This window comes from Odocoileus virginianus, chromosome 6 (genome assembly GCF_023699985.2).
Source record: "Odocoileus virginianus isolate 20LAN1187 ecotype Illinois chromosome 6, Ovbor_1.2, whole genome shotgun sequence".
Classification (NCBI taxonomy): domain Eukaryota; kingdom Metazoa; phylum Chordata; class Mammalia; order Artiodactyla; family Cervidae; genus Odocoileus; species Odocoileus virginianus.
The window spans coordinates 53250704-53277854 of NC_069679.1; the positions used below are offsets into that span (position 1 = coordinate 53250704).

The following is a 27151-nucleotide window of genomic DNA, read 5'->3' on the forward strand; positions in this document are numbered from 1 at the left end:
CATCGTCAGTTTCCAATGTGTTTTTCTGTGGCAGTCTTTGTATAAATAAATATTTGTATATGTATGCGTGTGAATCCTAAGTCGCTCAGTTGTGTCCGACTCTTTGCGACTCTTCGGAATGTAGTCCTCCCTCTCTTCTGCCCATGGGATTCTCCAGACAAGAATCCTGAAGTGGGCTGCCACGCCCTCCCCCAGGGGATCCTCCGGACCCAGAGATTGAAACCTCCTCTCTTGTATCTCCTTCATTGGCAAGCGGGTTCTTTACGATTTAGGGTCATCTGATACAAGTATGCACATATATTCCCCCTTGCTTCTTGCATAATACAGGTGACATCTTCTCTTCTTCCTCCTCACACCCAGAAATCAGACTAAACTTGAAATCTTAGATTTGCATTGATAGCCTATCTCCCTCTACTGGAAGAGTATACATACCTAGGGGGAATCTCCACCCACCTGATTGAGTCCTTTTTCACCCCAGGCACAGGCTCCTGGTTGGGGAGTGTGGAACTCTGTTTGGGTTGATAAGATAAGGGAAAAGAATTCCTTACCTTGCTCTTAAAAAACGTTTGGATGGGAGCCTGGACTCTGCTGGAAATTGGCCCTCTTTTGATTTAAGGTTGGAAGGTCAGATTGGAAGGTCAGAATTCATTTGGAGACCCTCTGGAGGCAGGAGGAGGAGGGGTTGGATGGCATCACCGACTTGATGGACTTGAGTTTGAGCAAGCTTTGGGAGTTGGTGATGGACAAGGAAGACCGGCATGCTGCTGTCCACGGTGCCGCCAAGTCAGACACAACTGTGTGACTGAACTGAACTGGACTTCCATTTCTTCCTTATATTATTGTCAGAATCCAACTTAAATCACAAACCACTCAAGTTAGAAAACTCAAGTTCAGTGAAGGTAGAACTGAATCCTACTATGTTTGTGTTCCAAGAATACAGCTTCCCCATAAATATTTGAACAGAGATATCTTATGGAGTCCATAAATGAGATAAGTGGCCCAGTTTGCTGTATGGCTGCATTTTAAGTTGTATTCTTGCAACACAGAACCATGTTATTTTTATACCAGACAAATAGAAAATATAGCTCAAATGAAGCCTCATCTACATGCAGAATATCTAAGGACAGAATTCATATATTTGGGATATGTTTGTCTTCTCAAGGCTGTGGACAGAGGTGAACACAAGGCAAGGCTGGAGACCAAAAGCAAGGGCCAGACTTAGAAGAAGAAAAAACCAGAAGGAATGAGAGCTCAGAATGGAACCGGGCATTCAAAAGCAAGCAAATAGAAGCAAGGACATCCCACGCAGTACCCAGCAAGGGAAGTGAGCACTAAGGACTAGGCTTTGGGACATGTGCAAATTTAGCAGGTTAAGGGAGGAAGAGAGGATTTGTCTTGAGAGAAAAGAGAACAGTGTCATTTTAAGAAAAGTTTGGGAGAAGAGGGTTTTAAGCATAGAGGAGGTCAGCAGACAGGAGAAAGGAGAAAGAGAAGTGAGACAACGTCACCAGTCTTAACACATAAAAGTTGTTGACTTTTAAAACCTTCTGTGAGAGCAACAGTTAGAACTGGACATGGAAAAACAGACTGATTCCAAATAGGAAAAGGAGTACGTCAAGGCTGTATATTGTCACCCTGTTTATTTAACTTATATGCAGAGTTCATCATGAGAAACGCTGGGCTGGAAGAAGCACAAGCTGGAATCAAGATTGCCAGGAGAAATACCAATAACCTCAGATATGCAGATGACACCACCCTTATGGCAAAAAGTGAAGAGGAACTAAAAAGTCGCTTGATGAAAGTGAAAAAGGAGAGTGAAAAATTTGGCTTAAAGCTCAACATTCAGAAAACTAAAATCATGGCATCTGGTCCCATCACTTCATGGCAAATAGATGGGGAAACAGTGGACATAGTGTCAGACTTTATTTTTGGGGGCTCCAAAATCACTGCAGATGGTGACTGCAGCCATGAAATTAAAAGATGCTTATTCCTTGGAAGGAAAGTTATGACCAAATTAGATAGCATACTAAAAAGCAGACACATTACTTTGCCAACAAAGGTCCGTCTAGTCAAGGCTATGGTTTTTCCAGTGGTCATGTATGAATGTGAGAGTTGGACTGTGAAGAAAGCTGAGCGCTGAAAAATTGATGCTTTTGAACTGTGGTGTTGGAGAAGACTCTTGAGAGTCCCTTGGACTGCAAGGAGATCCAACCAATCCATCCTAAAGGAGATCAGTCCTGGGTGTTCATTGGAAGGATTGATGCTGAAGCTGAAACTCCAATACTTTGGTCACCTCATGAGAAGAGTTGACCCGTTGTTAAAGACCCTGATGCTGGGAGGGATTGGAGGCAGGAGGAGAAAGGGACGACAGAGGATGAGATGGCTGGATGGCATCACCAACTCAATGGACATGAGTTTGAGTGAACCCCGGGAGTTGGTGATGGACAGGGAGGCCTGGTGTGCTATGATTCATGGGGTCGCAAAGAGTTGGACATGACTGAGCAACTGAACTGAACTGTGAGAGCAAACGCATAACGTGGATAATGTGTAACAAGAGTCAGAAAAAATATATATATTCTTTGCCCCAATAATTCCACTTTTGGGAATCTTGCCAAAAGAAATAATCCTAAACTTGGAAAAGTTATCCACATAAAGATGTTTGTTACAGTTATTTAGAAGGGAGGAGAATGGAAATAGCCTAAATGCTCAACAAATAAAGTGATAAACTAAGGTATGTTCATTTGATGAGATATTAAATAGCCAATTTTAAAGTACAAAGTCAACTTTTAGCTGCCATCTCCAACTAAAGGGAGTAAGACTCCTTTAAAGAAATTGATTACAAGTACAAGGACCGCAGACTGGTAAGTACAAGTTGTGTCTGGAATATCTTACGTGAGAAAGCAAGTAAGTGTTTAAAGACTGGCAAGACCAAGTCAACAGAATCCAGAAGCCTCTTGAAAGGGCTCCTACTGGCCCAATTTAGGACAGTTTTGAGCATTTAAAAAAAATGATGGTAATAGATTATACCATATTAATTTTTTTTTTACTAATTTTTGAGACCACAGGGATTGGGTGGAGGGGTGGGGGGGAGGAGAAACTCTCTCTTTACAGAAGAATGCCAGATAACAAATGCAGAATGACAGAATTAGAGTCACCTTTTGCAATCCCCAGTGTAATAACAAAAGCAAGCATAGATCATCAGTGGAAGCTAAGACCACTGGGTAAAACATGTTATGTTGGGAGCTAATAGTCTTAGGTTATCACAGCACAACTTACTCTAAACTGTGAAATGGAGAAGTCTGATGGACTCCAGCTTAACCAAGTGATCAAGTCTAGCATCACCAGTAAAGGACAATGAGCACTATTGACTGATGTGCCAATGTAACACACTGGAAAGTCCACATCATCTCAAATATAGTGGTCTTTTTTAAAAAAAAAAGTCAAGCCTGAATCTAATCACTAGGAAACTATGGAAAAATCCAAAATGTGCAACATTCTACATGACAACTGCCCTGGACATTTCAAAATGAGCAATGTCATGAAAAACAAACTAGCAAGAAAAAAAATGGGAAATATTTCAATATTTTAAAGAGAGTAAAGAAATAAACAGTGCAACAGGGGAACCTTGGTAAATCCTGAATCAGGAAGGAAAAAAATCCCAAATATATATATATATGTATGTATGTGCACAGTTGCTCAATCATGTGTGACTCTTTGTGATCCTATAGACTATAGCCTGCCAGGCTCCTCTGTCCATGGGATTCTCCAGGCAAGAGTACTGGAGTGCTTGCCCTATCCTCCTCCAGAAGATCTTCCTGACCCAGGGATCAAACCCACATCTCTTGCATCTCCAGCAATGACAGGCTGATTCTTTACCACTGAGCCACCTGGGAAGCCCAAGTAAATGACATGGGGTGGGGGGGGAATGGAAAAAAAACCAATATGGATTGTATAATAGACAATGCTATTAATGATAATGGTTTGTGGCCCTGTAGAAGAATTCCTTATTCTTAGGGAGTGGCTGCTAAAGTATTTAGAGCTGAAGCATCAAGACAACTGAAACTTGTATCAAATCATTAAGGGGGGGGGAAGGCTGAAGGGATAGAACAAACGTGGCAAAATGTTAAAAAATAGTGAATCTAGGTGAAGGGTATACAGATTTCCCCTGTACTTTCTTTGAATTCTTCTGTAAGTTTGAAATTTAAAAAAAAACTGGAAGAAAATAAAGCTTTCATAATAAAAATGGGGAAATTATGCAATGTTCAGTGAAAAAAATAAGGATACAAAATTGTGTATACCACAATTATAGCTATACAAAAATAAGAACAAGAGAAATGATCTTTATTCATTTCAACATTTGTTAAGCTCTTGCCACACGACAGGCTTTGCACTAAGTGATGGGAACACCCAAATCCCCTTCAGAACCCTGAATCTATGGTGCAATGCTTAACATGTTTAAGTACAAGACTTTGGATCTGGCAAACTCCACCCAAGTCTTGAGGGCCTCACCTCTGTATCCTTGGTTTCTAGCAAGCTACCTGGCCCCATGAGGTGCTCAACAATGCCTGATTCTGAAAGTGCATTAACAGAAGTTTAAGACAAAAGTAAGTTCACAGTGTACATAAAGTATTAGAGCTTTCTAATTATCATTTAAACTATCCTTGTAATATCCTCCCCCATCCTCATGTGACTGTACTTCCTAATCTTCCTCACTATGAGTTCACCCCTTCTTAATTGTATGCTGGTTCACTCAACGCATGCTGACCTCTTGACTTGGAATGACCATTTACTCCTTTGCTTCATCTGTCCACACCCTACTCAGCTCAGGTCTACCCCCTGCGTGAAGCCTGACAACTTTTGTGCAGACTTGATTTGATTCCATTCCTCTGAGTTGTCAGCAGCTTAGCTCTGTATTTCTTAAACATAGGTGGCTTCATTTGACATCTACCATTCTAAGCACTTTATAGTTTTCAAAGCCTGTTCCATCATTTCCATCATTCCATGTCCATGATTTCCCCTAATCCTCACATGATAGTCATCATGCCCTTTGCAGATATAAGGAAAGTAAGAATCAGTGGCAAGGGGAGGGTCTTGCCGTTGATCCTGAGATGTGTCTAGAGCCCACAAGTACTGTTAAACACCTGGTGATTGAGGACCCTCCAATATGAATCTACTGGATCACTCTTCTAGAATTTATTATCTTTATAATAAATAAAGATATTTATTTATATCTTTGCTTTGTTAGTCAATTTTAAACAAATATCTATTTATTTATTAGGTTGCACTGAGTCTTAGTTGCAAAATCTTCAATCTTCATTGTGGCATGCAGGATCTTTCAGCTGCAGCATGTGGAATCTTTAATTGTTCCATGTGGAACTTTTAATTGTGGCATGCGGAATCTAGTTCCCCGACCAGGAATGGAACCCAGATCCCCTGCTTTGGGAGCGAGAGTCTTAGCCCCTGGACCACCCACCATTAGTCATATTTGAAGCTGCATATTTTTATGATGTGCATGATATTTTATCTATTATACCTCATGAAACCAGACACAATATCAGACATTTCAATACCTCCTATAGCCGTGCCCCTCAAAGTGTGGTGGGAGGACCAGCTGCATTTGTATCACTTGGAAGCCTGTTAGAATTCCACTGAAATTCCATCCCAACTAGACCTACAGAAACTTCAGTTTAAAACAAATTCCCCCCAAAAATAAAAAATAAATAAAACAAATTCCCCAGGAGATTTGTGTTCATTTTATAGTTTGAGAAGCACCATCCTGTAACACCAACTAGAATATGCACAAAGCAGAAACTCAACAAATATTTTGAGAGCTGGGGCCCTGGGAATCCTAGGAGATTCTCAGTTTTGCCATCACATCTTATTCTACTCCAGTTTTGAGCCTCCTTCCCCTTGAGGCCTCAGGTGGCTCTTCGCTCCCTCACAAAGCAGATATGAGCCTAAGAGTGAGGGAGACGTTGAGGTGGTGTCAGAGGGATGGATGCTGATGAAGTGAAGCGGCTGTCTTTCCAACAGTCAAAAGCAAGTGTTGGAGTCGGGCCTCGGGGCTACAATAATTCTGGGGAGAAATTGGCTTTATTTCTAAGACAAAAATGCCTATCGCTTGAGCATCCGAGCCTCTGGGGATTAAGGGGTTTGTGATAGACAACACTGGAACTGTTTCTAGACTTGATTTATTGACTTGTCTGTTTCTATTCTGTCACTAATCTGACGGACAAGGAAACCCGGTACATGAAAGGATTTCTGCGTGTTTGAGCTCTCTGCCATCAGGGCCGGGTCGACCTGCTCAGAGTGGGTGAGCTCAGGGGTGGAAGGCGTTTGTGCAAGGGCTGTTTGCCTGTGAGAAGGGCGTGTGTGGAAGCCACTCGGGAGAAGTGGGTGCCTCTAGGGAGCTGATGGTCTGTGATGTGAGATGTCCGCCTGGAGTGGGTTGAGTATGTGCAGTGAAAGCGGTTGGATGGGAGGAGGTAGGCGGGGCTCCCATAGCAGCTTGCAGAAACCCGGTAGTTACAGACTGGTCCTACCGAGCAGCCCTCATCTCGGCCCCCCACCACTGCCTGCCCCCAACCCCTGCTTTTCCTCCGAGGATAATATTTCCCAGTTGGGAGGCCTTGGGGAGGGGCAGAAGGCGCCGGAGGGCCAGGAATCCAGGAGTCTAAGGACTCCCCTCTCGGGGTCGCGCTAGGTGGGAATGGGGGGGGGGGGGGGCTGGAAACAGACGTGGGCAGGTGAGCCCCTGCAGGGACAGGCGTGGCGACACGTGGAGGATTTATCCTCAGTCCATCCTCAGGAGTCGGATGCCCTGGGGTCGCCACTTCGCGTGTTCGGCGAGCACACAGGCTGGAAACCCGTTCCCCTCCTCTCCGTGGGGCGGGGGGGAGGTCGACCCCTTTAGGTAGCGGAACCCCGCCTCTCCCTTGTTATCGACGAGCCCCGCCCCCTCTCGCCGCCCGGCGGAGCTCCGCCCCCTCCCCGCCCCCCGCCCGGCCACCACTCTCCCCTGGCTCAGTCTGGCCGGCCCCATGTTACTGAGCGGAGCTCCTCCGGCCGGCTCCGGCCCGGGGCCGCGGGCACAGGGGAACGCGGGGGGCGGCCCGGCGGGATCGCGCCGCGGGGCCGGGGGTGCAGGAGCCGGCCCAGGAGGGGGCGGCAGCGGCGGAGTGGCCAAGTGGCTCCGGGAGCATCTGGGCTTCCGCGGGGGGGGCGGCGGCGGCGGCGGAGGTGGGGGCAAGCCGGCGCCCCCCGAGCCGGACTACCGCCCCCCCGCACCTTCCCCGGCCGCGCCCCCTGCACCTCCCCCGGACATTTTGGCTGCCTACCGGCTGCAGAGGGAGCGTGACTTCGAAGACCCCTACTCCGGGGGGCCGTCCAGCACAGCTGCCCTAGCCACCCCCGCCGCCCCCGGCCCCACGCCACCCCCGCGCCACGGCTCGCCCCCCCACCGCCTTATTCGAGTCGAGACCCCTGGCCCCCCAGCTCCTCCGCCTGAGGAACGAATCTCTGGACACCCCGCCAGCAGCGACAGGGTGAGTGCCACGCCGGGTCGGGGGCGGCCAGAAGGAGAGGTGGTCGGAGGTCTGAGGCTTACGAGAGGGACAAAGGTGGCCTGACCGGGGCCGGGCCCCTCGGTGTCACCGTTCCTGGCGGACACGATCTTAGTCTCTGACCCTGGGGACTCGGAGGCTTCATCCACCTTTGTTCAGATTCTCGACCTTCTAATTTGGGACGTGCGCCCCAAACTCTGCCTCTTTCCCTTATTATCGCCCCAGAACTAGTGGCCCTTCCCCTCCCAGGCTCTGCTCTCCTCATCGCAGCCCCCGGAGCCTAATCAGGGAGCCTTTTTCTAACGGAATTTGAGCCCCGCTTCTCCCCAGTTTATGGCCTTTCAACCCTCTGGGAGCAGTAGCTCACTGCCCTTTGATCTCTGACCCCTCCCCCCCAGGGCAGAGTGAGCACAAAGCTCCTTCCCACCTCCTGTTAAGAAAGCACAAGCATCTTTGCAGGTACTAAAGCACCAGGAAGGAGGTGAAGGCTGGTTTTCTCCCCGTGGACACAGAAAGAGCTGGCTTTTGCCTTAACCCATGGTACTGGAGACCGGTGGACTGTTGAGCAGGGTAGACTGTTGTTCTTAGCAAGCCAGAACCAGCAGTATGCATCTCTTCACCAAGAATGCTGACCACTGAGGTACAGGCAGGGCCACTCCTGTTCTCCCTCCCTATCTCTCCAGGTATGGGGACAGTCAGGCTTTCCTGGTGGCTCAGTAGTAAAGAATCCGTCTGCTAATGCAGGAGACTCGGGTTTGATCCCTGGGTCGGGAACATCCCCTGGAGAAGGAAATGGCAACCCACTCCAGTATTCTTGCCTGGGAAATCCCATGGACAGAGGAGCCTGGCAGGCTGCAGTTCACGGGGTCACAGTCAGACACGACTTAGCAACTAAACAACAACAACGTGGGGGCAGTCAATGCTCAGAACCTGTTGCCCAGAAGGGGCCAAGCAGCTGAGCCCACTGCTCTCTTCTTGGCCTTGTCCTCCCGATGTCCATTCTAAGGATGGCTAGAGCTTTTCATGGATCTTCAAGCTTAGGGCTCTCGCCATTCCTGAGAACATCCATTGTGGCTCAAAGCCCCAGGTAGAGGAACCACCCCCGGCCCAACTCCTGTGGCCTGAGAGCTGAAAGCCATCCTCAGGCCCCTGTGACCCTAAATTCTAGGAAGATGACTCTGTGGGTGGCCCTGGCTCTGTTGTTCCTCTTCACTGACCTCTGGGAGCTTGCTCTGGGGCTTACTCCCCTCTCCTCAGCAGAGAACACTGTTTTCTTTGATTGGAGAGCAAAGTTGCTGTCTGAATCCATTGGCTCCAGTGTTGAGGTTTTCAGCTGAAAGTGTGATGCTGTTCTGCCCAATTTCCTGGGTAAGAGAGATGTGTCGGGGTCAGAGAGAAGCCTCAGGAATGTGAGTTATTTTTCCCTGAGTTCCTGCCATGGGGCACGGCTGCCCATCCTGGGCACAGACCCTTTGCCTGCAGAAGGCAGCTGTGCTGTCCCCACGTGTCCTTAGGCTCCTCTTCTTCCTAATTTTCCCTGTTGATGATGGTGGTGGTGGCGGCGGTGGCTTTGTTCTTACTATTGACCAGTTAGTCTCCTCCGGCCTGACCATTGCCTGTGGGCATGTGGGCCTGGACTGTCCCCGGCTCTCCTCCTCTCTGCATCCTCTTGGAATGGCATAACAGGCTGCCCACCAAGCCATGGGCTCATATTGTGTCTCACAGTGCCTGACACAGAATTTGGCATAAAGAGGGGTGGTGCATAAATAAGTCGTGAGTGGTGACTGTGAATTGCCATAGTGACCTGAGGGTGATCTATTCCCCGAACTAAAGCTCCCCATGTCCATATTCTAACAGAGAAGCCCAAGGAAGGGGCTGTGCCCACACAACCATGTGGAAACCCACAGCCTCTTCTCACCGCGGGCATCCATCCTTCCCCCAGTCGGCTCTGTGATCTGTGGGCTAAGCGGTGTCTGACTCCTTTGTCAGCTGTGGGGACAGAAATGAAATGGAGCACTCCGTGGTTTAGTGGGTGTGTGAGAAAGACTCAGGAAGCTATCTGAGCTGGCCCCAGGGCAGGGAAGCTGACCTGGGGCCGCACCCCCCCCCCCCCCGCCCCCGCCCCATTCAGAGAGAGCAGCTCCACCCTCTCAGGAACAGAGTTTGGATCTTCTTAGGAAGAGCCCAGACTGCACACCTGAGCCCCTTACCCTAAACCCAGGTGGCGGCCCGTGCCTGCAGAGCTCGCACAGAGTTGTGGCTTCTAGATGGTGAGCCGGCCTGGCCCCCCCCCGAGCTCCTGCTCAGTGTTTCTGTTCTGTGTGGCTGCTTTCTCCTTAGTCTCTGTTTCCCCTCCTCTTAGCCCTGCAGGTCCCCTTGGCTTGTTGCTTTGGGGTCACTTCCTAAGGCACGATGAAGCTGGGCCCCAGGTTTTGCCTTGGGCTGGCTCATTTCTCTCCTTCTGCAGCCCAGCAGCTGGTGCTGGGTGGGTCAGAACCCTCTGAGAGAGGCTGGATCATGAGGTTTGATGAAATGGGTGGAAATGCTTCTGTGATGAGCCAGAGAGATTGAAGGGGAATGAGCCCAGTGGATGTGGGGTCAGGAGAGAATAGGCCTTCAGACAGGACCCTGAGAGGCCTGGGGGCTCAAGACCATTTGCCTTCTCCCCATGCAGGGCTCTGGCTGCTGGCCCACCCTGAGACCCATGGCTGCAGTTGGCAGGGGTGCACGGGTGGCCATCTGGGCAGGCCTGGCAGGGCAGGTGTGGGAGCAGCAGGAGCCGCGCCCTGCACCAGGCAGGCAGGGCCTCGCCATCTGGCTGCAGGAAGGCTCCCTCTTGGTCCTGGGCCCTGTCTGGCCATCAGGCTGTGTGCTCTGGCAGAGGGGCTAGAGAGCTATGCCTTCCCTTGCTTTGCTCCCTTTTCTCAGACCTTCAACGGGAAAAACCTGATCTAATTAGCAAAGGGGGCTGGGGATGGGAGAGGGGCCCTGATTGGATGAAGCTTTGAGTTGCGTCTGACTATCTGCACAGTGTGTCCTTTGCCTCCATCATGCCAAGATGTGTGAGAGAGATGGACAGAGATGAGAATGAGAGTGAGAGCAAAAGAGGTGATGTGAGCAATAAGACAGGCACCTTGTATGAACTGAAACTAAGGTTCTTGTCCCTAGCTCACAGAGGGGCCTCTAGGGTTCACGAACCTCCAGAAATAGTGTGCAGATATTTGGGTGAGCAAGCACTTTTCTGCGAAAAGGCTCACAGCTCTTCGGTTCTCATTGGTGTTCGCAGGGCCCAGAATATTAAGAACTTTGAAAAATAGATGCTATACCTCATAGATGATTTTCATGTGGACTTGGATCCTCCAGGCCCAATTTGGAAATGAGTGAACAGATAAGCAGGAGGAAGGAAGTGAAGGATACATTCTGGGTGCCAGAAGATGAACAAACTGTGCCTGCCCTGGGGTTAGGAGGGCAGGTAGGGGCCCTCCCTTGGCCAGTGTTTATGGAGTGTTTGAGTATCATTAAATGATACTGGCCCAGGCACCACCTGGGAGGCCGAGGTCTTGCCTTTTTTGGGTTTGCTTGCTTTAATTTTCCTTCTTATGACTTGCACAGAATCTGTTTATCTTACATCTGTCCTCGTGTCCCCAGTGATGGAGGAAAAGAGAAGGGTCTGGGTCAAAGGACCCCTGTGGACTGGTTAGACCTCTGAACCCTCTGCAGCCCCGGCTGGCCATCTGTGCTGCCATAGGTGCGTTGAGGAGGGCTGAGGCCCGCGGCTACTGTGGGATGGTGTGGCAGGCCTCTCCACTCTCTCCACTGCTGCCTTCTCACGCTGCGACACTCCCTCCTCTGGAAGACACCTGTGGCTTGTTGGCCAGTGACTCAGTGACACCGTAGCCCTGGTGCTTTCCCTTTGGGAGCCGGGAACAGGCAGGAGCCTGTAACTAGAATGGGAGTAGCTGGCTGGGGTCCCGGGCTTGGAGAGCCAACACCAGCTGCCCTCTCTGGAGAACCAGTGTGGTATGACAGGAGAGCAGAGAAGGGTCCCAGACCCTGCATACAGTGAGCCTGTCATGCTTCCAGAGCCCAGGGCTCAGCCGTGTGGCTTCACAGCACCTCAAGGTGCTCCTTCTCTCTCTTGGAGCTTGTTTCATGTGTGTGTCGCTGTGAGCGCCTGAAGGATCCCGAAATTTGTTCTTTTCATATCTAACAATGTAATCATGGACGTTCACCTCATATCTAGCACTGTTTGAAGCAGCTCATGTATACTAGACCAGTTGATCCTCACAACAACCCTATAAGGACAAGTCTGGTCTGTTATTATTCCAGCATTACAAATAGGGAGACCAGGAATGTTGAGTCACGCTTACTTGGTTTCACAGCTAGTTAGGAAAGCTGAAAGCTGACGTTTCAGTAAGGGGCAGCCTGATTCCAGACTGACTGCCAGTATCATGCAAGGGACCTTTGCACCTGCCCAGAGGAGCCCTGCAGAGAGAGGAAGTGTCACTAAGCATTTGCTAATGAACAAGGGGAAGGAGACTCTTAAAGAAGGAATGAGGATTGCATTCCATGCTGAGTTCACAACTGCCTGAATGCTGAAGGCTACACTTGCTCCTGAATCCCAAAGTGGCCTCAGACAGACCTTATGAGAGTCTTACAAGGGTTAGTAGCAAGGGTTAGTTAGTACATGTCTGTGATGTTTGAATGTTTTACAGGCATGGCATTGCTTTGTGGTTAGAAAAGGATGATAACAGATTTGCTTCATGTGAAGGCATTTCCCTGGCAGATAATATTGGGAAGGGCATTCCAGTAAGTGGGAACAGAAAGTGCAAAAAGTTTGATCTTGAGGAAGGTAAATATCAGTAGTACACCATTTCCGAAACTGACAGATTTTCAGTGGAAAAACGATTTCATAGTTAAAATAATTTGGAGAAATGCTGAATTAGACAAAATTAGTTTATTCTTTTGACTGTAGGACTTCTCATAGCCTTTAACATGCTAAGGTGTATATTACATCTACAAGTAGAGGAGGGAAGATGCTACATTTCCCAATTCTTCTGGAAAATCTAGGCAAGGCACCGAGAGTCAGGGGACCTGGGTCTCTGACTTTCTTGTCTCCACTGCTGCAAACTGTGCACCCTGGACAAGCCTGGACTCTGGGGCCCCAGTGCCTGTATACAAGAGATTATCATCAGGGCTAAGACTGATGGAGCACTGACTCCATGCCAGCCTCTGGGCCAAACACTTTTTGTACTCATTGTCCTCTACCCAATCCTGTGAGACAGATGCTAATACCACCCCCATTCCACAGATGAAAAGACCAGAGGCTTCCAGACATTAAATGAAAGAAATAGAGGAAAGGGACAGTGGTAGACTTTGGAGACCTTACATAGCCCAAATACTGTGACATGTGACCCCTTGCTCCCCTGGCCTTAAGAACCCCATGGGTTGGCTGAGGAACTCCTAGCAGGGTCCAGCTGCAGAGTGGGAGGGTGGAAGCAGATGGTGGGCCTGCCAGCTCCCTCAGGAGAGGCCTGGGCTGGAAGGAAAGGCAAAGCCTGACAGCTACTTTGGGAGGGGCCACTGCCCAACTCAGCAGGCGCAAGAGCAGGGTCTTGGAGCCACACTGCCAGATGGCAGGAGGGGAAGGAGACCTGGTTGGCAGGGGGCCCTCTGGGCAGCACCTACTCACCTATGAGTTTGGAAATATTTCAGCATTTGAGCAGCATTCCAACTACCAGAGGGTTTGCCTAATATCAGCCCCGGGTTTTAGGTACCTTCTCTGTCCATTCCTTCCTTCTGCCCTTGAGCCAAAAGCCTTGGTTTCCATCAAATATCCATTCTCCTGACTGGTTGCTCCCACAGCCCCTGCTGGTCAGTCATTTAGAATGAATGGGGGTCTGAGACTTGGTGTCTCTCCAGAAGATGGAGTCTGGGGAGCAGGAGGCCTTTTGAGCATCCAGAATGCGCACTGAGCAGCTACCGTGTGCCAGGCTGATACCGTGTACTACAGCGAGCACGTCAGAGTCGCGTAGAGGGCCCATAAAGTAAGTCGTGGTGGAGCAAAGGTGTCAGAAGCCGGCAGAGGCAGCTTTCCCGCACCTGAGTGGCTTGCCTCCTCACGTGACCTGGAACCACTGGGAAAGCAGGTCTGGTCTCTGATGGGGGTCCCCCGTGTCCAGGGCAGGTGCTTATCCTGCCAACGTCCCAGCAGGCGTCTCTGCTGCAGTTCCTGATCCCGGTCCTGTGGGTGGCTTTTCTGGGCACCCCCGCCTAGTGTGAGGGCTGGGGCTTCCTGGAGCAGGTGTAGAGCCAGGAGTGGAACAGAGGAGCCATTGAGCTGCCCACAAAGCTGCCACCGGGGTGCCCATGGGCCCTGCAGGCTGGTGCTGTGGAGGCCCACGCCAGCCTGGGAGGGGTCACAGCACCTGGCCCAGGCTCTGATGGGACGGGCCGGCCTGCAACTCTGCCTGAGCTGGGAAAGCCAGGGCGTGGGGGGTTCCGTGGAGTTGGCGAGGAGGGGCCTGGGGCTTGGGCCAGGTGCTCCTGCTCCCAGAGCAGCTTCTGGGGACTCATACCTTCTGTCTGACTCCTCACCCAGATTCATGCTTCCTCTTCTGAATGAACAAGGAAAAGTGCTTCCTTTGTCCTTTCTTCCTTCCTGTTTATATGAACTGATTCAACACATAATTACTGAGCACTTTAGGCATTGGGAATTTAGCAATAAACATGGTTCCTGCCCTCAGGAAGTTCACAAGAAGACAGATAAGAAGACAGTATATACTACACAAGAAGACAGATAAGACAGCAAGAAGGCAGATAAGAAGACAGTATATGCTACACAATGTGATGATAGCCCAGCACAGAGCCCCTAACCGACCTGGGGGGAGACTGACTGGAAGGCTTTCTAAAGAGAAATAAGCTGATCCAGTAAAGCCTTAAGATAAAAGAAAGAGATTATAGAGCTTTCAGGTAATGAAGTGACCTGAAACTTCAGGGAGGAAGAGAGAACCCATAGAGGGAAGTGGAATCTTTACATTTCTTTAACTTACTTTTATTTTTGGCACTGCAGAGCCATTGCAAGGTTTGTTGATTCAGTTACTATTGAGTAGCTGTCACGTGTGAACATGAGGCTAGGTGCCAGCTCGGGTGGGTACCCAAGTGGGCTGGCCTCAGAGCACCTTGGTTGAGTGGGTGGGACTGTGGGTGCCTATTGGTCTAGGATGAAGCAGCTTGGGGTGAGAGTGGATTTCTTTTCTCAACTTGCTGGAGAAAGGAGGACTAGGAGTAGAGGCTCTGAGGGGAGCTAGGCAGTGATGTAGAAGAAACACTTTTTTTTTTTGGTCACACCATGCAACATGCAGGATCTTAGTTCCCCAACCAGAGATCGAACTTGTGCCCCTTGCATTGGAAGCGCAGTCTTAAACACAGGGCCACCAGGGGAGTCACTAGAAGAAACATTTTTCTAGTGCCTACTGTGGACCAGGTGCTTATTGGAGCTGGAGAGACAAAAATGACAGAGGTCAGGTTACAGGATGAGGTTACAGGATGAGCTGGTAGAGGTGATGGGATGATCTGAGATGTGGGCCTTAGGGGCAGGCAGAGATACAATGGAGATAAAGGAGCTGGTGGTCTTGACTGGAACGAGGTGAAACGAGTGGGAGCTGGAGAACTGAAGGATAAGAGTTCAGCTAGGAGCTGTTGGGATGCACGTCAAAGACCCCTGGAGGGGCCTGTAGGAGTGCTGCTGCTACTGCTAAGTCGCTTCAGTCATGTCCGACTCTGTGTGACCCCATAGACGGCAGCCCACCAGGCTCCGCAGTCCCTGGGATTCTGCAGGCAAGAACACTGGAGTGGGTTGCCATTTCCTTCTCCAGTGCATGAAAGTGAAAAGTGAAGTCGCTCAGTCGTGTCCAACTCTTATCGACCCCATGGACTGCAGCCCACCAGGCTCCTCCATCCATGGGATTTTCCAGGCAAGAGTACTGGAGTCGGGTGCCATTGCCTTCTCCGAGTGCTAGGAGTGCTAGGAACCTGCAAAAAGGGGTGTCTGAGGTGGGAAGTTTTTTTCTTCATTCCACCTTGCTAGGGGTCCCAGATCCTATTACCCAGGACAGGGTGGTCATCCCCACAGCCTCCCTGCCCAGCTGATTCCCAGAGTTCTGATCTGGACCAGAACCAAAGTCTAGAAGAATAGGGGAGAGGCAGGAGCAGCCCCTGCCCTAGGCCACAGGCCTCACAGCTACCTCTCGTCAATGCCCGGCATCCCGTTGTGCAGTGCCCCCCTGGGGCTGTTGGCACGGGGTGGACTGGGCTCTGTCTGCCTCAGCGGGTGCCCCCCCAGCCTGTGCCCAGCTTGGAGAAAGGCTCTATTGTCCTCAATGAGCCCCACCCCAGCACCTTAAGCTCTTCTGCAGGGTGTGTGGTTGCGGTTCACTCTGCCTTGACTGGAAGCAGGAACAGAGGGGTGGCCATGAGCCACTTGTGTGAGAGAAAGGGGCAGCTTGAGTGTGGAGGGCCAAGGCCAGGGCTGTCCTGTCCCTGCCCTCCAAGAGCCCAGAGGGGTTCCGCAGAGCCCAAATCCTGGTTTTCTCAGGGCTATCCTAAGGTGGTCTCTCTCCCAGGGCAGCCCAAGATGCCTGTGGTAGCAGGTTGGCAGCATGATTTTGCACAAAGGGCACAGGTTCCAATCCTGGTTCCTCCGCTTACCTGGAACAGACTTGGGTATGTTGTTCCCTACCTGTCCTGAGCCTCCATTTCCTAAAAATGGGGATAATAATTCCCATATGGCATTGTGAAGGGTGTTGTGAGGATACACCAGCGAACCGTGACATAAAGTCAGTGCTCAGCCCTTCCTTCCTTGATGGTCAGCAAGTATTTCAGCATCTGGGAGTGCAATGGTAGACATGAACCAAGCTAATTGCCTAGTTGCTTGCTCTCCCCTGCTTATTCTTAGGATGCTCCCAACACCTTTATAAGCAGGTCTCTGAATTCATTCCCTCTGTTAGGTCATCTGATCCTGCCTGGACTCTGAGGCAAGCCTTAAGGCCCAGAGCCTTGTCCTACGGCCATCTTGCCTAGGGGATGGCCCAGAGGCACACAATGAAGAGAAAAGGAAGATGGACCATTCTGTGGGCAGCCTAGTGGGGGACCCCACAAAGGAAGAGCCAGAGCTTGTCCCCATCCAAGCTCCTGGGCAGCCAGGACTCTTGCTCCCATGGACAGAGCAACCAGGGAGAAGCAGAGCTGTCTCTCAGATGTCTGAAGCCTGCTCGTCTCACTCTCTTCCCACAGTTAGCAATTCTAGAAGACTATGCGGACCCTTTTGATGTTCAGGAGACTGGCGAAGGCCCAATAGGTGCTTCAGGAGCCCCAGAGAAGGTCCCTGAAAATGACGGCTACATGGAACCCTATGAGGCACAAAAGATGATGGCTGGTGAGTGATGGAGTCGGCGGTGGAAGCAGGGTGGGGGACACTCCCTGAGGCCTGAGAATTCGCAGGACAGGCTCTGGGGCCCACAAGTCTAAGGACTGATTCCTTGGTCCCGAGAAAATGTGGAGAAAGCTTTTGCTGGGTCCTTGGGGAGGGTGGTGGCCATTGCCTTCAAGATAGTCATTTTGGAGGAGCTGGGACTTACGGAGCCTAAGACCTAAGGTACTGGAGAAGGCCATACAACCAAAGGGCAGACCGTAGAAGCATTTGGGATAGTCAGGAAGGGCAAGCTAGTGGTATGGGCTGGGCTGGGGATCACTGATCCCAAGAAGAGAATCACTAGCTTTAGGGAAGGTGATGGGGTCGAAACGATGGGATGTTGAAGTGAACACCTTTGTGGCAACTGGAAACACACAACTAGACGTGCAGATGCAGTGCACAGGAGAGTGGGTACATAGTTCACGGAGTGAGGGCAGGGAGAAATAAATGAGAGCTGGCCCTGGGGAAGAGAGCTCAAGAAAGCATACAGAAAGGGGGGCCAACTGGGTAGGATGTGGTGAATCAGTGTAAGCCAAGGCCCCAGGGCAGGATGAAAGGAAGGTTTGTTCAGGGGGAAATAATCTTAGTGCTAGGCATACGGCTAAGCCTAGCTAAGAGCTAAGAGGGGCAGTAAAGGGCTCAAACGCTCGAATGAGGCATTTGGACTTGCTCCAGAGTGGGGAGGGGAGCCATTATGTATTCTTGAGCAAGAAAGAAACAGGATGAATATGGCATTTTAAGAGGATTACTGAGGCTTTGGTGTACAGAACAGGCTAGAAGAACTGGGCATCAGGAAGATGAGTTAGTTGGCTATTGTGGAAATTGTTGAGGCTTTAAGAGACCAATAATTAACACTCCTTTCTTCCCCTCTGGGCTTGGAAATAACCGAGAAATAGGATTAAGGAAACAGACAGATGGAGATAGCAATGTCAGCTTCATTACTGATAAAGTTGATTGGAGAACATTACTTAGCTATGTCACTACAATGGGCTTCTTAATACTTCACCACAGAATTAAACTTGTCCACTCAGGCTTAGGCAACACAGGACAGCTGTAGGCCCCTGCACGGGGGCAGGAGGAGAAAGAACCAGAATGTTCTCTCTCTGCAAGTAGACAGATGTGGGAAAGAAAGGAAGCATCCACTGTCCGATCAGATAAGCTGCTCTCTCTCCCTCCCTCCCTGGGTGAGGTGCATGATGGGGCAGAGAGAAGTGGGGAGTGTTATTCCATGGAGACCATGAAACATGAGCCTGTAGAGTGCAGGTTCACCCTAGCAGTAATCTAGATGAGGAGACCTGGCCCTGTGGAATGGAGGTCAAGATAAAGCGTCAGAGGGAGAGGGGTCATCGTGGAGAGTTGAAAGAGGAGAGTCAGCAGGTGTTGGCACTGAACATGCGGGATTCAAAGAATGAAGAGGGCCCAGGACCAAGGAGAGCAGTGTAATCACCAGCAGTGGAGAAAATGAGAGGGTGGCTACTGTATTTAGATCAGAGGGGTGTGGATGCCTGGGAGGTCTAGGAGAGCCCTGGAGTTGTATGAGAAAATTTGCATATTTTTCTGGGGGAGTAGTTCCATAGTTTTTTCAAATTTTCACTGGGGTCAGTGATCCCTAAAAGAGGATCACAGAACAAACTAGAACTTTGGAAGAAAGCAGTGAGTTTGAAACACCAAAGGGAAATAGCTTTATGGCAGTTGGAAACATACAGATGCAAAGGGTGCCATGAGACTGAAGAGTGAGGGCAGGGAGAAATGAATAAGACTTGGCTGTATGAGAACAGAGACCAAGAGAGGGATCCAGGGAAAGAGACCGAACGGGGGTGATCAGAGAGGCCGACAGTCCATGAAATTGACTCATCCAAAAAAAAAAAAAAACAGAAAGAAAGAAATTGACTCATCCAAGGGGACAGTTTCAAGGAAGAGGAGGTCAGCAGTACCTGAACAACAAACAAGGATTTTCTGACTGTGAGATGACAAAACTTGGGGCACAAAGAAATAAATGGATCTGGGTAGCAAGGAGGAAATGGACTCTGCCTCAGTTTCCAAAATGAGTAAGCCTCAGCAACCCACCCCTTGCTGGCCATCACAGGATCTCTTTTCAGTCTTTCCCTTTGGTGCTTCTCTGCCCCCTGCCTCCGTGGGGTCCCATGCTATTGGAACTCCAGGGGTGTTTTGAGGGGCCTCTGGCCTCCCCGCAGAGTCAGCAGCCTCCCCGAAGTCTTGTAGCTGGAGGGTGCTGCCTGCCAGGGGAGCTGAGCCAGGCAGCCAGGACTGCTCACACCTCCCCTCCTGCCTTGCCCTGGCAGAGATCCGGGGCTCCAAGGAGACAGCAGCTCAGCCCCTGCCTCTGTATGACACACCCTATGAGCCAGAGGAGGAGGGGGCCACCCCAGAGGGTGAGGGGGCCCCTTGGCCCCGGGAGTCCCGCCTGCCAGAGGACGATGAGAGGCCCCCCGAGGAGTATGACCAGCCCTGGGAGTGGAAGAAGGAGCGGATTTCCAAAGCCTTTGCAGGTGAGTCCTGGGTGGAGAGGGCAGCTCTGCTGGGGCCTCAGAGCAGCTTTCCAGGCTCAGGGGAATGGGAGGACTGGGCCCTGGGGACAGAGGTGATGAGTTGGGCACTGTGAACACAAACTGTGTGCAGCGTCAGGGGATGACTTCCTGCATCACCACCTCTCAGGCCCCCATCTTTTAGGAGGCAGGGTAGACTTAAAAGTAAAGAAATTCCAAACAAAATGCTCAAACTTGTGGCCTGTGTTAAAGACTTACATTTAACAAAACAAAGCACTTAATACTCCAGACAGTAAAAACCCCCTATGTGTACAGCCTGACCGCAAGGGGATTTCTCAAGTGTGGAAACGGGTGGGGAGAGGGAGAAATGATCAGGTTTCTCCTGTACCAATCACCCCAGGGTCCATCCCAGGCCCAGAGTCCAACATGGAGAGGATGTGCGTGGGTGGTGCAAGATCCTGGATCCTTGATTCAGTGAGAACATCAAGGACTTGTGCCGTTAGACCTCGTTCCTGCTCCTGTGTCCTTCTCAACCCTCCCTGGGCAAGGGGCTCGTCCTGAAGCTGGACTCGGCTCTCTGCTCTGTCCCCCCAACCCTGGCAGCCAGACTGGGAAACCACAGCTTTCTCATTTGTTTCCTGTAAAGCATGCACTATGGAGGACAGGCCGTTTATCTCCAGGAGTCTCCTTGGAGAATCAATACTGTTTGGATTGCTTAATGGGAAAATCTATGCTCGTCATTAGGAAACCTCGTTAGCAATCCTGCCGCCGCCAGTGGCATGGCTCTGCTAATTGTCAAGGCTCAGGATTGAGAATGTGGGGGGTAAATTTCAATAAAACATCTGCCCTTCTGTCTGAGCTTTCCTGACACCGTGTGGCCAGACTGTCTGGGTCTTGTTGCCCATGAGTTCCCAGGCTTCAGGTCAAAGGGAGAAGAAAGGCAAGGTGGGAGGTGCCAGGAGGCTGTGGGGGTGCCTGGGTATGGTGCTGAGTGGTGTGGACAGCCCTTTGTCCCACTTTTCCTCCCTGCCCAGTCCCTTTGGGCCCTGGAGGCTCGAGAGATCTCAAAAGGGACCTGTGGGGCTAACAGAGCAGGGCTCTGTGTCCTGCTGTTTGTCACCGGAGCCACCCACCAGGGCGTGGTCAGTGTGGCTCCACCCAGTCCCCTGAGAATCCTGTTCTTCCCCCAGAAGCCGTCCCTGCCTCTGCTCTGACCTTTTTCCTTTCTAGGCTGTCCTGTGTCCTGGCTCTGGTTTCGGTGTCTCAATCTCTGCCTCTCTCTGTCTCTGTCTCTGTCTCTGTCTGTCTCTCTTCTCCCGGCTACTCCTGACTCCAGTTGACATTAAGGTCATCAAAGACCTACCTTGGCCTCCGCCCGTGGGACAGCTGGACAGCAGCCCCTCCCTGCCCGACGGGGACAGGGACATCTCCGGTCCAGCCTCACCCGTCCCCGAGCCCGGCCTGGAGGATGGCAGCGGTGGGTCCTGTGGGGGCTTCTAGCTAGGGTCAGCCCTCAGGCCCCGTAGGATTGGGTTGGAGGAGCTGAGAGGTGGGGTGGAGTTCAGAGAACCCAGGAGGAATCCCTTTGGCCCTGGAGGAAGAGGAAAGGGACAAAGGACACGGTCCTCCCACCCTAAAGTACAGGGGAGGTGCCTCCTAAGAGAGGCCCCTTCCAGATATCTTTCCCACCAAGCCAGGTAAATCCACTCTTCGAAATTCGCCTTTTGGGGCAGAGCACTGCCTGACCAGATCCTTCAGCAGCACAAATAACTGAGGCTGGGTGATACTAGCCCAGGAAGTACCTGACTCCTTAAAGGAGAGATCTGATTTTGCATCTGGTGACTGCAGGGCTTGAAAGTGCTACTCAGAGAGAAAAAGAGCCCAAATGGGGAGAAAGAAGACACTGAACCTTTCATCTATGTTCAGTTTTATGCACAATGGGCAGCCAGGGGTAGGCTTGCATCTGTGAGTACACACACAGGCATGAGCACTTGTTTGTACATTCATGCCTGTGTGTGAGTGAGCATTTTGTAAATACAGGCTGAGGGAGGGTCTCTGTCACCTGTGCATGCTGGCTTTACCCATGTGGCTCACCGGCTTCAGCCCTCCCTGGGCAAGCTGCCCAGGGTCTTGGAAGGGCTCTGGGGTCTGGGAGGGCACCGCTACCTCTGCTGGGCTTCTGTGGGGGGCAAGGGGGTGGTGGGGGGAGTCTAGGGGCAGCGACCTTGGGGGCGGGGGCAGGCTGGTGGCTTTGGGCTTTGGGCAGGATTAGCCTGTCAGGATGGCACCAAGGGGAATCAGATAATTGTTCTCAGATCGATAAGTCATTTCTGCAGAATGGCTTGGCAGGGTGATTTGGAGAACGGTAATGAACTCTGAGGAGGAGAAAGAAACATTATCAGCACTGAAGCCACCCTGAGGGGGGATGGGGTGAGGGAAGGCAGTCGTCTCCTCCAGAGGGAGAGACTTAAGTGGTTTCTCATGTCGCTTCTCTCCCCTCTCCTGCCACAGGATGGGGACCGAAAGGCCCTGTGTGCACAGGAGAGCTGAGCCCCACCCCCACCCAGGAACGGACCCAGAATACTGTCCCTAGAGCTCGGCAGGCTCATGAGCAGGCCCCACCCTTGCAGAACATTTCTTTGTTCCCTTTTGGGTGGAAATGGGGATGAAGCACTGGCTAGTCTATAGGGCTTTACCTCTATAGAGTCCTCAGAGTCTGTGACTGGTATGTTCCCCACAGCCCAGTTTGAAGGATCTGAGAAGAGCTGCTTGTCACCTGGCCGGGAGGAGAAAGGGCGCCTCCCTCCCCGACTCTCTGCAGGGAACCCCAAGTCAGCCAAGCCCCTAGGCGTGGAGCCCAGCAGCCCCCTGGGGGAGTGGACAGACCCAGCACTGCCTCTGGAAAACCAGGTGTGAGTGTCTGTGTCCAGTTGGGGACCCTCCCCTCCCTTCCCTTCCTGGCGCTGACTTGCCTGCAGGGAACACTCAGAATGGGTGGCCCTGGACAGCCAGGGCCCCAGCAGAGACACCCCCCTTTCTTTCTCTTGTCCTCAGCTGGTATCACGGGGCCATCAGCCGAACAGATGCCGAGAACCTGCTCCGGCTGTGCAAAGAGGCCAGCTATCTGGTACGCAACAGTGAGACCAGCAAGAACGACTTCTCCCTGTCCCTCAAGTGAGTGGGGCCTGCTGGCTGGGGGCTCTAGACAAGAGGAGCCTGTCAGGATGAGTCCAAGGGGAATCAGTGCGAGGACTACCGGCAGGACGGGAGGAGTCTCCAGTCTCTCTCCCGTGCCCAGCCAGGCTGGGGAGAACGCGATCCCCTGTGAACACGTGCTGACTCTGGGCAAGCCCGGGCACCTGAGGCTTGACTGAAGCTCAGCCTCTGCTCTCGAGGAGCTTGGAGTTCATTGGGGAAAACTGTTAAGATTTGAATCCAGCTTAGAAGGGTTCTGTCCCTTTCTAGCTCTGTGACCTGGAGCCCCTTAACCTCTCTGGGCCTCAGGGCAATAACGATATCTGCCTTATAGGAAAGGATTAAATGAAATGAGCACTTAGCATAGTGCTTTGAGTGCTTAATAAATTATCAGTGTCATCATTATTAACAACAGTCCAAGATGTTCTAGAAGTACAGGGGAGGAGATGGGAACTTGCCTGTGGAACTCAACAGGGTGATGGACGCTGGGTCCTGGGAAGAAAGTGGAGTGTTGAACACAGAGCTGTTCTTGTTCATTCTGAGGAGGTGGGCAGAAGGTCTGGGGGCTGGCGGCTGACAACTGAGCTATAAAGGGTCCTGAAAGAGGCAGAGGAGTCAGGGCACCTCCTCCTCCTCAGCCTTCCACTCTGGGCACAGATATTATACATATACCAGCATCTGCCTCCCAGGTTCTACTGGCAGGATGGCTAGTCTCCTTGGCGCTCAGGAGTTCTGTCTAGTAGAACCCCACATGGCAGCCTGTCAGAGCGCTGTGTCCATTTACATCTCCCATCGTTACTGCGCCACCTATACCACTTCCTACCATATTTCCTAGGGGGCATTAGAGTACAGGTATATCCCACTTCAAACATCCAATATATGGAAATTTGGGAGTACTAAACACACACATTTGAGGATAATTATACAACTTCACTAAAAGATAGTGGGAAAAAGTGCCAAACTAAAGTCAGATAACCTGAATTTCATTCTTGGTTTTTAGTAAAACTACCTGTGTGACCTTAGGCAAATCACTTAAGCTCTCTGGACTTTAGTTTCTACATTTGCAAAATATGTCCAATGGATATCTCTTAGGTTTCTTCCAGCTTTTCTGCTCAGGGGGTTGGAAGTTATGAAAACAAAGGAACATTCAGGAAAAATTCATTTGTCAAAAATTTGAGCTACATAACTTCGGAAATGTGTATTGCTTTAAAAATCAATGTCATGATTCCTAGAGCATCTGCTAGGTGCCAAGCAGCATATACACCATCTCCAAACCAACTACTGTCTGCAAGATCAATCTCTTTTTTTATAGAAAGAAAACAGATTCCAGAGGTATGTGATTTGCTCAAGGCCAACAGCAAATAAAGTGCCTAGAGCAGGCTCTGAAACCCACTCAGGCTGACTCCACGAACCTCACTGTTCCACTGCACAGTTCCACCCCTGTCAAGGCTGGTATGGTCCAAAGCAAGGGGAGACATGGGGTCTGGCTCCCAAACAGTAGAGTCTGGGCCCTGCCTTATCCCGAGGAGTGAAGGAGGGGGGCGGCCTGGACACTGCTCCAGCCCAGGCTGATCTGGGCCTGCCAGCATCTGTCTGCCAGAGTCTCGTTTGCATATAAATGGCTTCTCTGAAATACAATTATGGTTTCTCTTTTCTCTGTAATGGAAGGGCTTTCACTGGTAATTAAACAGCTTCCTCCAAAAGCCTGCCAGCTCTCATGCTGCGGGCCAGCTAGTCCCACCCTGGTTCCCAGAGGGTCAGGCAAAGGCTCTGCTGTGTCCTAATGGACGCTTGGGACTTTGTCTCAGGAGGTCAGTTACCCACATGGAGGCTGAGCTCTCAGCTGCCAACTCAGTTCTTTGACCACTTGTTGCTCTTTTTGGAGAGACCTGTCCCTCAAGGAGAAGATATAAGTACAGTTTTCAGGGGAGGTAATCTCCCAAGTGCACTGTGGGGAGGGGGCTGTCCCCTAACGGTGAGAGCACAGGGCCCACGCTGCTGCCCACAACCATGGGCTAGGCTTTGGGGCACAGGACAGACAGGGGAGGGCGACTACTCACTGCCTCCCCTTTCCATTGCCCCAGGATCTGTAACCCTTCCTCAGGCCCTTTGCTCTATTCTGGGGGCCTACATGCTCACTATCAATTCAGGCTTATCTCAGACCTGCAGATGAAAGATGGCCCCACACCCTGACACACACCCAGGCTTGAGGGCACTCCACCCTAAGTGGGAAGGGAAGGATGGAGTTAAGGGCCTGTTTTTTTCTTCCCATCCCTTTCCTCTTTAGTTTCCCCATTCTCCTTGCTTTCTCACTGAAGGCCTAGTGCAATGGGTCCGGCAGAGCCTTCTTTGTACACAGACAGGGGGAAGCAAGTGGTGGTTTGCCAGCCTCAACTCAAGGGTAGAGCCTCACAAAGAACAGCCCTCTTGCCAGTCCTGCCTCTCACCAGCTTCAGAGCCCTGCACATGTCCTTCCAGGGGCTCTGACCAGCAGGAGCAAGTCCTCAGGCTTCAGGGCTCTCCCAGGGATTGTTTCTCTGTTGCCCGTGTGTGCATTTTAGACCTGGGGCCTGGCCGACCAGGCTGGTGGTAGTTTGAACAGACGTTCTTGCTGGGAGCCAGCCAGAGCTCAGCAGCATGGTCCTCATCTTGTGGGCAGGGCTGGGCACTAATGCTGATTTCCTGGATTGTGGTCGGGAGATGGGAGAGGCAGTGAAGCATGTCCTCTCTGAGGAAGGGAATGGAGCGGCAGCCTGGTGATGATGTCATCCCAGGCAGAAGAGCTGGATAGATGGGTGGGGCGGGGAGGAGGAGGGGGTTGGGGGATTGGCCCAAGGCCCGGTTAGCAGGAGGGTGAAGGGATGTCCTCTGGGACCAGGCAGCTGGGTGTTCCCAGATTCGGAGGGATGCCCAGAGCAGCTCACCCCCTCCCCCAAATCATTGCAAGAGAGAATCCCAACCAAGAGTCCCTTGGTTGTTACATCTGGCCACCCACTGTCCTGCCAAGGGTGTCTGTTCATGAGTCACCAGAAGCTCCCCCTACACAGGTGTTCTCCCCCACAGCTCCAGGAGGGGGAGGATAAACTGGCCCTAGCTGGGGGGCGGGAGAGACTGGATCCCATGGTTGGGGGGTGGTGCTGATAGCTTGTTTCCACCTGCACACACCCTGTACACTCACCACACACACATTCTTGGCACACCCAGTGCCCTCACCACAAAGCCAATGCCTGCTGCCGCCTACTCACAAAATCTCCTCCATCTCCTCCCCGTCTGCCATCTCAGCGGCCTTGGAAGAACCACTGCCAGGGTGGGGGGAGTGAGGGTAGGATGGGTGGGTATAGGGCCTGGAGAGGGCCCTGGCTCAACAGGGTCTCCCTTCCTTTTCCCAGGAGCAGTCAGGGTTTCATGCACATGAAGCTGTCGCGGACCAAGGAACACAAGTACGTGCTGGGCCAGAACAGCCCGCCCTTCAGCAGCGTCCCTGAAATCGTGCACCACTACGCCAGCCGCAAGCTGCCCATCAAGGGCGCGGAGCACATGTCCCTGCTCTACCCCGTGGCTATCCGGACTCTGTAGGGGTGAGGCCCGGGCCTTGTGACAGATCTGGACCCAGCCCTGGGCGACCACTCTAGCCTTTCTTCCCCTCTTCCAGGAATCGAGTGGAAGCTGTGATATTCCTTAATTTATTCTAAAGGGGAAGGGCTACAGGGACCTTGGAGTTAAAGGTGGTCGAAAGCTGAGGATTGAAGACTCCCTGGGGAGAAAGGATAGCCCCTGGAGGAAGGAGACTTCAGAATTACTGATCTTCCGAGGGGTTTAAGGTCGACAGCTCCAGCCCCTTTCTTCCCCTAGAGCAGAGGTGGAGACCCCTTTCCCCGCCATCCTCTTCCCCCTGGGGTGGAAGGGTGGATGCGGGATGGAGCTGGACGTGGGCCAACAGGGAGGCCTGGCCATCTCTCCGCCTCCACTCCCAAACCACCGGCGGGATTTCACCCAGAATCTGGTGCAGGGCTTCGGGTAGACCGACCCCTGGAGTGGAGACAGCATTGGGGGTAGGGAAGGAGGGGAAGGGCTCGGCCGCCGGGAACTTGTGCAGGCCCCGGGCCGCCCCGGCTCTGGGCCAGAGGCAATAAATAAATTCCGTCCTGCCAGGCACAGCCGCGTCCGCGCCTCCAGCGCCGCCGCCGCCGCCGCCCTCCGGGCGGACGGGGGAGGGAGCGGAGCGAGCACAGATTCTGTTTATAAATTAGCTCTGGAGCAGCAGGCGCGGGGCGTCTGTGAAAGGCAGTTTCGAAGCATCAAGTTCCTTCCTTTGACGAGATGTCAAAACATCCCCCGGGGCCCTCACCCCCGCCCCGGCTGGGAGGGGGGGCACCCGGATCCCGGCCGGCCGCGCGGCGCCCGCTCCCCGCCGC

The 27151-nt window shown here is 51.8% G+C and overlaps 1 protein-coding gene across 6 annotated transcripts; it reads left to right on the forward strand.

Annotated features, from left to right (window-relative positions):
- The first annotated feature begins 6786 nt into the window (after positions 1–6786).
- SHF (Src homology 2 domain containing F) lies at positions 6787–26891 on the forward strand. Of its 6 annotated transcripts, none has more exons than XM_070469357.1 (7): positions 6809–7544; positions 16857–16998; positions 19338–19544; positions 20878–21018; positions 22282–22453; positions 22596–22715; positions 24049–24374. In XM_070469357.1, the coding sequence occupies exons 1-7, from the start codon at positions 7041–7043 to the stop codon at positions 24074–24076; spliced, it is 1314 nt and encodes a 437-aa protein (XP_070325458.1). In that variant the 5' UTR covers positions 6809–7040; the 3' UTR covers positions 24077–24374. The 6 variants fall into 6 exon arrangements, with proteins under 6 accessions (XP_070325461.1, XP_070325459.1, XP_070325458.1 ...); XM_020912821.2 differs by lacking the exon at positions 24049–24374 and adding an exon at positions 26126–26891 and having other exon boundaries at positions 6978–7544; XM_070469358.1 differs by lacking the exon at positions 22282–22453 and having other exon boundaries at positions 6789–7544.
- Positions 26892–27151: the final 260 nt, after the last annotated feature.